The sequence below is a fragment of the Salvelinus sp. IW2-2015 genome, unplaced genomic scaffold, assembly GCF_002910315.2.
Source record: "Salvelinus sp. IW2-2015 unplaced genomic scaffold, ASM291031v2 Un_scaffold463, whole genome shotgun sequence".
Taxonomy (NCBI): domain Eukaryota; kingdom Metazoa; phylum Chordata; class Actinopteri; order Salmoniformes; family Salmonidae; genus Salvelinus; species Salvelinus sp. IW2-2015.
The window spans coordinates 145,540-159,366 of record NW_019942557.1 but is presented as its reverse complement, the minus strand read 5'-3'; the positions used below and the strand labels follow the sequence as shown (position 1 = coordinate 159,366).

The window sequence follows — 13,827 nt, the reverse complement described above, 5'->3', positions numbered from 1 at the left end:
GTGTTTGGTGATGGTGCCAGCTGAATACAGTAGTGGTGTTTGGAGATGGTGCCAGCTGATACAGTAGTGGTGTTTGAGTGGTGCCAGCTTGATATCTTAACAAGACACTGATAATTCCCCTTCCTACGCACAGAAAATAACTAATGACAAAAACACAGCCCTGCTATTGTTGCGAGACAAAGTGGTGGCCAAAAGTTCACCTGAGAGGCCAATAAAAGTGCAGGTATGTGAACTAGTAAAACCACCGGTTGGCGGGTTCCTTGCACACCGTGTCACATTAAACGCTATCCCGTTGTACACTATATCACATTATTGCTATCCCATTGACACCGTGTCACATTAAACGCTAGAACACTGTTTCACCAGGGTCAGAGGTTAGGACCACACTAAGCCTGCCTCCACGACAGCCACAGATAAGTGTGTGTCGCATCACTACCCAGAAGGTTACATCGCTGTAATAAAAAACCCATTTGAGTGATGTGGAATTGAAACAGGTGATTGCAGTAAAGATTGGGAACAAAGACAAAACCTGTTGTTTATGGACTTTTTTCCCCCCAGATGTTGAGCTGGTCTGTCTGTGTGCTCTGTGTTTGAGTGATGAGGACAATATGTTGTGTAACCAAGCAAGACAGTTAATGAAATGAGTGTGTGTGTGTGTGTTGTCTAAGTGTGTCTATTGCCTAACATGTTATTGATTATGCTCCTTTATGTGCTGTTTGCACGTCAGGTATGTGGTTAGTGTGTGTGTGTGGTACTTTCATAAATATATTTGTCAAACATCTATTTTTCAGTGGCAATTGACGAGACGATAACTGACTAAATAACCCAGATAAACAGATTTTTCATTTCGGCTGACTAGATTTTGTCTGTGACAAGATGTTTAACTAGTAAGTGGACTGGACAAGATGTTTTGGAGAGATTGAGAGCATTTCAGTGTTATTTGTTTGGTCCAATCAAAGCATGCATGGCATTTACAGAATTGTAAGGCTTTCTCACTGCAATGTTTCAATGCTGTAATTGGTGGAAAATAAATACCATGCCCAGGTTACAAATCACTGATGCAAATAATGGTGGACCTCATGACTCTCCTGGTGGTACATGCACCGTAGAAAAGGAGCCGCTTTACTTATCGTGTCGATTCAATAAGACGATGCAATGACCATAGGGCGCTATGTTGAGACACCGTGCTCCATCTTGGCCCTCCCCCACCATTGTGTTGAAGCCACCGTGCCTCCATCTTGGCCCTCCTCCACCATTGTGCTAAAGCCACCTGCCTCCATCTTGTGGCCCTTCCCCACCATTGTGCTAAAGCTCACCGGACCTCATCTTGGCTCTCCCCACCATTGTGCTAAGCTACCGTACTCCATCTTGCCTCCCCACCATTGTGTTGAGCCACCGTGCCTCCATCTTGGCCCTCCCCCACCATTGTGCTAAAGCACCGTACCTCCATCTTGACCCTCCCCACCATTGTGCTAAGCACCGTACCTCCATCTTGGCCCTCCCCCACCATTGTGCTAAAGCCACCGTGCTCCATCTTGGCCCTCCCCACCATTGTGCTAAAGCCACCGTGCCTCCATCTTGGCCTCCCCACTATTGTGCTAAAGCCACCGTGCCTCCATCTTGGCCCTCCCCCACCATTGTGCTAAAGCCACCGTGCTCCATCTTGGCCCTCCCCACATTGTGCTAAGCCACCGTGCCTCCATCTTGGCCCCCCACCATTGTGCTAAAGCCACCGTGCCTCCATCTTGGCCCTCCCCACCATTGTGCTAAAGCCACCGTGCCTCCATCTTGGCCCTCCCCACTATTGTGCTAAAGCCACCGTGCCTCCATCTTGGCCCTCCCCCACCATGTGTGCTAAAGCCACCGTGCCTCCATCTTGGCCCTCCTCCAGCATGCTAACACGTGCTCATCTGTCCTCCCCACCATTGTGCTAAAGCCACCGTGCCTCCATCTTGGGCCCTCCCCCACCATTGTGCTAAACCACCTCTCCATCTTGGCCTCCCCACCATTGTGCTAAAGCCACGTGCTCCATCTTGGCTCTCCCCCACCATTGTAAAAAAAAATTTTGGAAGCTATAGAAAATGCATTATTTAATCTATATTTTAACAGGGAAGACTTATTGAGACTTAGGTCTCTTTTCCAAATGCGCCCTGTATATTACAACATACACCGAACAAAAATATAAAAACGCAACATGTAACAATTTCAAAGATTTTACTGAGTTACAGTCATATAAGGAAATCAGTCATTTGAAATAAATTAAATTAGGCACTAATCTATGGATTTCACATGAATGGGAATACAGAAATTTAATCTGTTGGTCACAGATACCTTAAAAAAAAGGTGGGGCGTGGATCACAAAACCAGTCAGTATTCTGGTGTGAGGCACGGCCTCATGCAGCGTGACACATCTCCTTCACATAGAGTTGATCAGGTTGTTAATTGTGGCCTGTGGAACGTTGTCCCACTCCTCTTTCAATGGCTGTGCTAAGTTGCTGGATTATTGGCAGGAACTGGAACACGCTGTCGTACAAGTTGATCCAGAGCATCCCAAACATGCTCAATGGGTGACATGTCTGGTGAGTATGCAGGCCTGGAAGAAACTGGAACATTTTTAGCTTCCAAGAATTGTGTAAAATGGTCTGAGAAGAACATTGGTAGGGCAATTCAAAAATAGACAATGTATTGAGCCTCTAGCCTACTGCACAAACCTCATTGCTACAGTACTGTTTTTAATAGGTTCATGATTGTTATTCTGAGCGGTAGATCTCGACCTGCATTTTGACCCAGAAAGTGATCTCGGCTCAGAAAAGGTTGGTGACCACTTCCTTAATATATACTTTTAAATGTGAGCTAAAACATAAAAATAAGAAATGAAAAAATAATATGTAAAAACATTTTCCTCAAAGTATAATGTTTTTGAGATTATTATTGTTACTGTCCCCACGACAAAAAATATAAATAAAATAAAAATACATACATGTAATTTTGTCTTCGAAACATTGAATTGAAATACTGAGGAATGCCAATATGGCCGACRGGTGGCTACAAAGCCTCTCAATGACCAATAAATAGCATCAGCAATACAGYGTTTATATACAGTGCCTTCAGAAAGTCTTCAGACCCCTTGACTTTTTCCACATTTTGTTACGTTACAGCCTTATTCTAAAATTGTTTTATTTTATCAATTTCCTCAACAATATACATACAATACCCCATAATGACAAAGCGAAAACAGGTTTTTAGACATTTATGCAAATGTATAATAAAAAAACTAAAACAACTTTGCTATGAGACTGGAAATTGATTTCTATAGGGTGCATCCTGTTTCCATTGATCATCCTTGAGAAGTTTCTACAACTTGATTGGAATCCACCTGTGGTAAATTAAATTGATTGGACATTATTTGGAAATGCACACACCTGTCTATATAAAGGTCCCACAGTTAACAGTGCATGTCAGAGCAAAAACCTAGCCATGAGGTCGAAGGAATTGTCCGTAGAGCTCTGAGACAGGATTGTGTCGAGGCACAGATCTGGGGAAGGGTACCAAAAAATGTCTGCAGCATTGAAGGTCCCCAAGTGGACATCATTCTTAAATGGAAGAAGTTTGGAACCACCAACACTCTTCCTAGAGATGGCCGCCCGGCCAAACTGAGCAATCGCGGGAGAATGGCCTTGGTCAGGGAGTTGCCCAAGACCCTGATGGTCACTCTGACAGAGCTCTAGAGTTCCTCTGTGGAGATGGGAGAAACCTTCCAGAAGGACAACCATCTCTGCAGCACTTCAGCAATTAGGCCTTTATGGTAGAGTGGCCAGATGGAAGCCACTCCTCAGTAAAAGGCACATGACAGCCCGCTTGGAGTTTGCCAAAAGGCACCCAAAGACTCTCGGACCATGATAAGCAAGATTCTCTGGTCTGATGAAACCAAGATTGAACTCTTTGGCCTGAATGCCAAGTGTCACGTCTGGATGACACCATCCCTACGGTGAAGCATGGTGGTGGCAGCATCATGCTGTGGGGATGTTTTTCAGCGGCAGGGACTGGGAGACTAGTCAGGATTGAGGCAAAGATGAACGCAGCAAGTACAGAGAGATCCTTGATGAAAACCTGCTCCAGAGTGCTCAGGACCTCAGACTGGGGTGAGGGTTCACCTTCCAACAGGACAACGACCCAAAGCACACAGCCAAGACAACGCAGGAGTGGCTTTGGGACAAGTCTCTGAATGTCCTTGAGTGGCCCAGCCAGAGCCCGGACTTGAACCCGATCGAACATCTCTGAAGAGACCTGAAAATAGCTGTGCACTGATGCTCCCCATCCAACCTAACAGAGTTTGAGAGGGTCTGCAGAGAAGAATGGGAGAAACTCCCCAAATACAGGTGTGCCAAGCTTTGTAGCATCATACCCAAGAAGACACAATGCTGTAATCACTGCCAAAAGGTGCTTCAACAAGTACTGAGTAAAGGGTCTGAATACTTGTGTAAATGTGGTATTTCAGTTTTTTTTTTTTTGGATAAATTATGGGGTATTGTGTGTAGATTGATGAGGAAAAAAAACAATGCAATAAATTTTAGAATAAGGCTGTAACGTAACAAAATGTGGAAAAAGGGGTTAATGTACAATGTACATCATTGGGGAAAATACTACCAACATGGAGAGACATCTGAAAGCTCATTATGTCAATATATATCATCGACTCCACCACGCCACACCGAGAGGTAGGCGCTGTTGCATTCACGTTTAGAGCAGAATACGCTCAGGTAATAACAGATAGATAATGCTAGCTAGTTAGTTTGCTACAACCTGTCAGACCACTACTACTGACAGACCTTTGATTACAATACAGCTACAGTATGTCAAGGGACAGGGCTCCAGACTGCAACCATTTAGTGGCATTTTGCGACCCATTCACTTGGCTGTGCGAGTTACATTTCTATTTAATGGTCGTATCAGTGTGAGCTGAACATTCATTACACGGCCACCACACTCAAAAGTTTCAAAACATCACTTTTTTTTGTGGTGGCTAAAATCATTATTTGGTCAAACAGTGACGTGAATTATGCTCATGATTCCTGTAATGAAAGTGTCTGCCCAGTCCCTGGGCCCTGTTCCACTGGGGCCTGTTCCACTGGGGCCTGTTCCACTGGGGGCCTGTTCCACTGGGGGCCTGTTCCACTGGGGCCTGTTCCACTGGGGCCTGCTGCTGTGATGAGCGAGCCTCTTGATGTGCTCTCCGGTAGACAGAAAAAGGCTTCTGATTGTACTATATATAATTTCAAAATCTATTTTTGGGAAATACATACAGTATATAGCTTTGGAAACAACTACTGTTGTTCGCTTTCTGTGGGTATAATTAGTTGGGTATAATTATAATTTGTTATCTCTTACCATTGAGCTGAATAGCAACTATTTTAAATGTACTTTTAGATGAATACATAGCAGTAGGTATTATATTTAGTGTTAGCGATCTAACTCATTTGTTTTGAGTTTTCACTTCCTAATGTGGTGAATTAGCCGCAAAGTAAATTAGCCTATGATATTAGTGCACATCAAGATGTAGGCAAATGAATCTCTATTGAACAACACAATGCAGAAAATTCAGGATCCTTCCTTGAACAGTAACAATAATAAGGGGTTCTACATGGAACCAAAAAAGCTTCTAACTGGAACCAAAAATGGTTCTTCAAATGGTTCTCCTGTGGGGACAGCCGAAGAACCCTTTTAGGATCTATATAGCACCTTTTATTTTAAGAGTGTAGGACAAGGCGATGTGTGTTTGTGCTCATGGAAGTCAGGGATTTATGTTTACAGTTTTTTCKAATTGCTAACACACTAAAATGACATGCACAGCACAATTATTTAAACTGACACACAGAGAGCAAAACCTRTTCTCAAGTCTCCAAAAGTCTAAACAACATTTTCTGCTTTACACACATTTAGCAATTCAAAATGGCACTTTTTAAATGCACTGCACACGGCTCTCTGCATAAGACACAACAATCTGACATAAAGTCACATGTTTGCCATTTCAAAACACTGCCATTCACAATGACACTACATGAGCTAATTGGCCAATACATGTGCCACCTGGCCAAACACCTCAATGGTTAATTGTTACCACTTCAATCAGGAAGTAAGCACTATGAAAAGACCACAGGTGAGCACCTTTTTGTTTTACAATAACAATGGAAGCCGTTGCAGAGAGAGGAAGAGGTAGGGGTAGAGGAGTTCATGGCCAAAGAAGACAACAACTTTCAAATGAAATCAGAGCAACCTTAGTTGATCATGTCATCCACCATGGGCTGACAATGCGAGAGGCTGGACAGAGAGTGCAGCCCAACTTGAGCCGTTTTACTGTCGCCTGTGTCATCCGGACATTTAGACTGGAGTACAGGTATGTAACCAACATTTCTTTCACACTATGTAATACACCCCATGTCATAGTGTATCAGTTGGGTGACACCTGTTTACTTCATGAATGGCTGATGTCATACCCTAACTGCACAAATTTCCTGTAGAATTTACTCTACTGTGGGGGAAATATCTTTAGGCTGCATTGTCCAAGCCCTATATTTTTGTTTTTTTGTTTTTCTAAAGGACTGAGAGACGCAACCATGGTGGAGGAAGGGGCCAAATGTTCACCGGGGTACAGGAAGCTGCCATTGTAAACTTGGTTTTGGAAAATAATGAAATCAGATTACGAGAAATTCAAAGCCACATCATCCAAGACAACACCATATTCAACAACATTCAACGAGTCAGTCTGTCTGTAACGGCTGTTGGAAGGAGAGGACCACTGTCCACATTGGCTCGCATTCTCAAGCAAAACCAAATCAGAATGAAACAACTTTATAAGGTGCCGTTTGAGAGAAACTCTCAAAGAAACAAAGAGGTCAGACGAGCATATGTGGATGTAAGTACAATATTGACTGCAGTACACTACACGCAACATTGTTTCCCAGTGTACTGGATAACACCATAATGACTGCTTTTGTTCTTTGTTTTCAGGGAGTACTGGAAACGGATGCTCATGCAATCCCACATGAGTTCATCTTTATAGATGAGGCTGGGTTCAACCTAGCAAAGACCAGAAGAAGGGGGAGAAACGTCATTGGCCACCGAGCCATTATAGATGTTCCTGGCCAACGTCCAATGTGCGCTGCCATCTCCAATACGCATGGTGCCCTCCACCGTCATGCCAACCTTGGACCATACAACACAGCCCATATTCTCACATTTCTGGACAGACTCCACAACATTCTCATACCACCAGAGCGTATGAATGATGCAGACCATCAAAGAACCCGGTACGTTGTAGTATGGGACAACGTGAGCTTTCATCGTGCAGTCCCAGTCCAAAACTGGTTTGCTGACCACCCACCATTTCTCGTGCAATACCTCCCACCATACTCACCATTTCTGAACCCCATAGAAGAGTTATTTTCGGCATGGCGGTGGAAGGTATACGACCGGCAGGTCTTTGTGCGCATGCCTCTTGTGCAGGCTATGGAAGAGGCATGTGATGAGATTGATGTGGGTGCGATTCAGGGATGGATAAGGCACTCAAGGTGCTTCTTCCCTCGATGTCTGGCAAGGGGAGATATTGCCTGTGATGTGGACGAGGCGTTGTGGCCAGACCCAGCTGTGTGGCAAGATGCTGCCTTTTTTCTTTTTCAGTTTACTGTTTTTTTGTGAGCATATTTTTGTTCAGTCCAATGTAAATATATCTGCTGTGCATATGTTGCACTGACTTGTTTGGTGAAAAAATAAATAAAAAAATGTTTCAACAGCATGTGTGTGTATCTGCAAAATTTTCTACAATTTGAACTATTTTAGTATTATGGCAAAGCATACTAAAGATGAGTGCTTTTCGTTATGCCCAACAGTGTATAGTTGGTTAGACAAAAATCTGGTAATATGAATGAAGTGTGTGCCATTTCGTGCAAACGTTTGATTTTGATAATGCTATATGTAGTTTTGGTTGCAGGGCTTCATTTTGCAGGATATATGAGGTATTTTGCAGTTTGGGTGTGTGAATTGTGTTAAGTATTTTGATAAAACCAGCCTAGTTTGCAAAATTGTGTTTTAGCAATTGGGAAAAACTGTAATACAGGTTAATGAGGCAATACAAATGTGATGTGACTAAAATAAAGGGCATTTAGTTGACTAAAATGGGCCACTGCCTTCATCATTTTACAATAACTAGACTAAATCATTATTCAAATTATATTTTAATCAAAATAACTAAGACTAAATAATGGCAAAATTTACACGTGTGTGCTCCCGAGTGGCGCAGCAGTATAAGGCACTGCATCTCAGTGCTAGAGGCATCACTACAGACACCCTGGTTCGAATCCAGGCTGTATCACAACTGGCTGTGATTGGGAGTCCCATAGGGCGGCGCACAATTGGCCAGCGTCGTCTGGATTTGGCCGGTGTAGGCCGTCATTGTAAATAAGAATTTGTTCTTAACTGACTTGCCGAGTTAAATAAAAAAAATATATGCTAATTTGGTATGTGCTTGTCAGCCATGTGTGTCTATTTGCGTAGCCAGCGTGTGAAAACCCCTGGCCCACTAGGACTCACCAGCTAGCTGTCCACCAGTCAGGGGCACCATGCTGTACGGTGACCTTTAACACACACAAACACACACAAGTTTAGACAGGAAGTGTTGTGCAGCACTCAAATACTGTACCTTCTAATTAGACGTGCTGTCAATGTCCTCTCCTCTTCCTCCCACTGTCTTACTCAGCGTCTGAAGTGTGAGGACACGTTGGTGTGTTGTTGTTGTTGGGTGTGTGTGTGTGTGTGTGTGTGTGTGTGTGTGTGTGTGTGTGTGTGTGAGCGGTATCTGGCTCACTGTTTCACCCTGACCTTGGATCTGATAGTGTTTTTTACTAACCCTGGGCAATAGGGCACAATCTGGGATATGTCCTTCTGTTCAATGGACATTTCAATGATATAACCATTAACCCTTGAAGAACATAATTTATTATGCTTGTGAGCTTAGGCTGCTGAAATGACAGATCGTACCTTCACGGACCAAATGTGTAATGTTCTGCTGTAAATGTGAATGCGACAGCGCCTACCTCTCGGTGTTGTGTGGCATGGTGGGGTCGATGGACACCATGGCTCCTGTGGAGTCCAGCAGAGACATGGTGGTGTTCCTGTCCAAAACAGACAAAGCAGGGACACTCTCTCTGAGGATGTGTCCCACTAAAGTTCAATGAAGAGGGTGTAGGTGTCTTTGGCACATTCCAAATATCAAATCAAAGAAACCAAGCGAGAGATTGGTCAAGACTACTGGGACCTATGACCTTGTATCTTTTCATTATGGTTGTGTCCTCATCTAATAGAAGTGATTGTCAAAACGACATTAGAAACTGGGTGGTTTGAGCCCTGAATGCTGATTGGCTGACAGCCGTGTTATAGCATTTTTACTGCTCAAATTACCTTGGTAACCAGTTTATAATATCAATAAGGCACCTTGGGGGTTTGTGGTATATGGCCAATATACCACGGCTAAGGGCTGTATCCAGGTAGTCCACGCTGCGTCGTGCCTAAGAACCGCCTTTAGCCGTGGTATATTGGCCATATACCACAAACCCCCAAGGTGCCTTATTGCTTTAGTAGAAAACCAGTCAAGCGTACATGAAAATTAAAAGGATCAAGACAAATACTTTAGACCAAAGAGAGGAAAAGAGGGCTGAGCAAAGCATTACCTTGGGATACCCAGAGCGGTGCAAAATAACTCTCTGATATCGTACCGGCTGCAGAATCTGCTGAAGACCACCTATGGGAACAGTAGCATGCAACATAGTGATAATCGAAAATATATAATGATGTCAAAATGTAAAACAGAGTCCACACTTAGTACATCATGTTTGGCATGTGAGGCAAAACATTCATGTTCATATAACAACCATCATGTGTGTGGATATAAGGGAGAAAGCATTTCTAGAATATATTGAAAATGTTGACACATACAGTATTATGTAAATAGATGTTGGAGATGCTGATACTGTTACTAGATGTGGAATACTTTCCTAATGATCAGGGTGGTACAGCAAACCAGTGTATTTAGTCAGCTTGTTCTACAACAGTCCTCAGAGTACATCGGTACCGGTACCCCCTGTATATAGCCTCATTATTGTTACTTTATTGTGTTACTTTTTATAAAAAAAWTTTTTTTAACTTTAGTTTATTTAGTAAATATTTTCTTAACCAACAATGCGGTTTTAAGGAAATAGAGTTAAGGGTTTGTAAGGATTTCACGGTAAGGGTAGACGGGTTGAATTCGGGGGATGTGACAAATACAATTTGATTTGATTTGAAAAGGACTCTGCCTGGTGTCTATTGGCAGGTCTCCCATTCTGGGCTTTTCTTTTAATGACAAATATGCAGATTCCCCCGATCCCGCCCTCATCCTTCTCCTTGTATTGCGTTCCAAACAAGGTTGAGTGCCGTCATCAACAGTGACAAGTCAGTCWTTTCTAGTGTCAACCCCAGCCCCAAGCTTCACTAACCAGCTTCACCAAGACAGATGACTTTGACCCAGAATTTTTTTGCATTTTTTTGTCAAATTTGTTCTGCAGTTTTCGGAGGTCGTGGATAAACCATGTGATTCTATGTTTAGCGGAGATCTTCTGTGTATAAAGTGACGCAGGAGGGTAAAAAAAAAAAGCATACAACGACACACTTACTGTAGCTGTTCTATGAGTCAAGCATTAGATCAAGAGCGTTTTCAAGTGCAACGTTAAAAGGGCAATTCCGCCACTTTAAAATCTCATAATTGTTATCTCCGGAACGAAACCAGTGTCTACATTATGTGAAAACAGTGCATTTCTATGATATGAGGTTATAAAGATAAGGTCCTAGAAAATGCTTCTCTGTGACATAACAGGGTAGAATTAAAAGAAGAAAAAACTGATTTTCAAAACGTACAGTTATGAATATAACTATTGTTCTCTGAAGAAGGGAATGAGGTATACCATACTATGGGGAGTCAACGACCAATCCTATTCACCTGAAGAAACAAATCACGCCCAACTAGCCAATGGATGCCGAGCCCGCCCTCGGAAGCCTTGCCTTCCTGTCTATAATACCGGGGCTTGCAGTCATTTCCTCCATTCAGTACCGCTCTTCATCAAGCCCAAACACCCTGACGGCACGGGGCCAAAATATGATATACCCAGTGGGGATTTGAGTGTAAATCTTGGTGGGGCAAAGCCACTCCAAAACAAAACACTAAACGATACATGAATAACGGTGACAAATGGTGCCCACAAACTGTTAGGGCCTACATAACGCTGTCCCAAAATCAGAGTCCCAACACCTTACCACTACTACACCTGGCGATCAGCGGCAACCTTGTCTGCCAGCGAAACAGTTCAATCAGCTTCATGTACTGCCTTTAAAAAAAAAACATAGCTGATATGGCTGACTTGCTTAAACAAATGTGGTTTCTACTGACAATTGAGATGTACAAGCTATGGCATAAGGGGACGACGAGCGGATACAGGCAATCCATAATTTAGATTACGACATTAATGAGCGAGCTACATGGACGTTGTCAATATAACTATTTGCTCAGCACTTTTGAAATGTACAGCGACAGAATTCAGAACATGGGCCGTTCTTACAGTATTCTCCCTGTACACCAAGTCAGAACCGTAGGACAAATAAAGGGAGCATATAAGAAGACAATGAAAGCTCTTACAACATTCAGTGATTACATTTCTCTAAAACAGGCTATATGTGCACCACGAAGTCAGAACAGGGACCAAATTATTAGGGGGAGGCACATGGGCTACTAACAGCTTGCTGTGCTCACTTGAAAAGGAAGGTGGCACGGCGGTCCTTCGTAGGCAAATTTTGTCATCAAAGTCTGTCATTCTCTGGATTTATGGTGCTTTCAAGACAACTGGGAACACGGAAAAAACAAGGTCGAATCATGATGACGTCAGTGATCTTCAGGTCAGAGCTCTGGAAGAGGCCCGAATTCCCGTCTTGCAATTCTGAGTTGGATGACCGTTCAAAACGTTTTTTTCCCCAGTCAGAACTCAGTTTTTTCCTGAGTTCCAGTTGTCTTGAACTCACAGAAGTCAGATTTCCCAGTTCTGAGTTTACAGTTGTTTTGAGACCTGCAGAAGTTATGCTGGATTGACAGCATTGGCAATGTGGAATGTTTATCCTTTTAAGCTTGGAAAAGAGACCCTTAAACCCAGACTTGGAACCACAAGCCCACTCCACTGAATAGCAGGCTAGTGATTGCTTTGCAAATGCTTGCAGTTAGCCACTAATTCCTTCCAAACCTCTCGTTGTTGAATTAGCGATTTCCAACTTGTCGTGTAATGTTTATGTCCAATGAACGCCAATACGTTTTATCTACAATTTCTCTTCATTATTTATCTTCATATGACAAGGATTAAAAAGCATTTGCCAATAGATTGTCGACTTGATTCGTGATGATGACTGCTAGATTGCTAGCTAAGATTTTGAAAGTATGATGTTGACAGTCCAATCAAAGCTACTGTATATATGACGTGATTTTATCTGTGGCCAATGACCTTGAGCATTCTTGCATGGGCACTTCTAACGTAACTCTATGGCAGCACCCAAGGGGCTTGAATTTTCGAGCTCTACCCTTAGACTTGGCGGTGATGTAGTGTCCCCATGAGTGATAGAATACTGAGCCAATCACGGCGCAACTAGAGAACATTACCCAATCACGGCGCAACTGAAAACATTACCAACCCCTACACTGTGTATTTTCCGCTGGCTTCCCCACCACCACAGAAAGCACTGAGCTAGGCTGAAACACCTGCATTTTGGAGCGGCCTTACTCAAGAAAGCAAAAAAGAGACCAAGTTTGTATGCCGCTTTATTACATTGTTTGCAAATTGATATGTGACACGTATTAATGTCAAAATAACGTGCTAAACAGGTGGGGCTCTGAATGAAGGGTCGCCACTGGTTATACCTCATTCTCTCCTTCAGGGAACAGTAGTTATATTCATAACTGTACGTTCCTTTCAGTCGGTCACTCTGTAAAACATACAATCACACCCCAAGCCGGCTCAGAGGGTACCAAACTAGGAGCCCACAGCAGCCCAAGCACACAGGCTCCAAATAGGGTTGACAGAAGCCTCCTTTTCCGCTAATACTTACCCGAGAAGCCTGAACTGTCAGAGCCTCATGAGACCTAAACTGTCAGAGACCCATATAGGGAACCAAAACCTGCTGCAACTTGGCCATGTGGACTGACCCATAGACCCCACGGTTCCAAGAACAGTACTTACCTTGCAAGCCTGAAATGTCAGAAACCGCAAGTCCAAAACAACAGAACACCTGTCGGCACATGCACGGTACATATCATCGACCAGAGTCGATGAACCATGGCAGCCCAAGGCTCAAACCCACAGGGTCTATCCGGTAACCCGGATAAATGTGCAACCCTTGTCCTTTGCTGTCATGTGCCAGCGAGATAGCCTCAACAATCCAATGAGAAAGATGCTCCTTAGAAAGTGCCCTGCCCCGAGATGGATTAAGGAAACAGACAAAAAGCTGGTTACAAACAGACAAAATTGCATAGTGGAGAAGGTACGGTGCTCTTTCAGAACATCAGCATGTCTAGGGTGAAGGAGAAGCGGGGGGGGGGGGGGGGGGGAGCTGCTGCAGGTGGGGCTGAGATGTTGGCCGGGGTAGGGTAGCCAGGTGGAAAGCATGGCCAGCCGTAGAAAATGCTTATTGAAATGATCGATTATCGTAGATTTATCGGTGGAGACAGTGTTTCCTATCCTCAGTGCAGTGGGCAGCTGGGAGGAG

At 43.5% G+C, this 13,827-nt stretch overlaps 1 protein-coding gene across 1 annotated transcript in view; it reads right to left on the bottom strand.

The window, feature by feature from the left end:
- LOC112068339 (high affinity cGMP-specific 3',5'-cyclic phosphodiesterase 9A) overlaps positions 1–13,827 on the bottom strand; it is a 51,534-nt gene that overhangs the window by 32,381 nt on the left and 5,326 nt on the right. The window contains exons 2-4 of the mRNA XM_070438112.1: positions 9,723–9,793; positions 9,090–9,167; positions 8,587–8,630 (exon numbers count right to left, since the gene is read on the bottom strand). Coding sequence (XP_070294213.1) covers positions 8,587–8,630; positions 9,090–9,167; positions 9,723–9,793 — 193 coding nt within the window. The remainder of the gene's footprint in view (positions 1–8,586; positions 8,631–9,089; positions 9,168–9,722; positions 9,794–13,827) is intronic.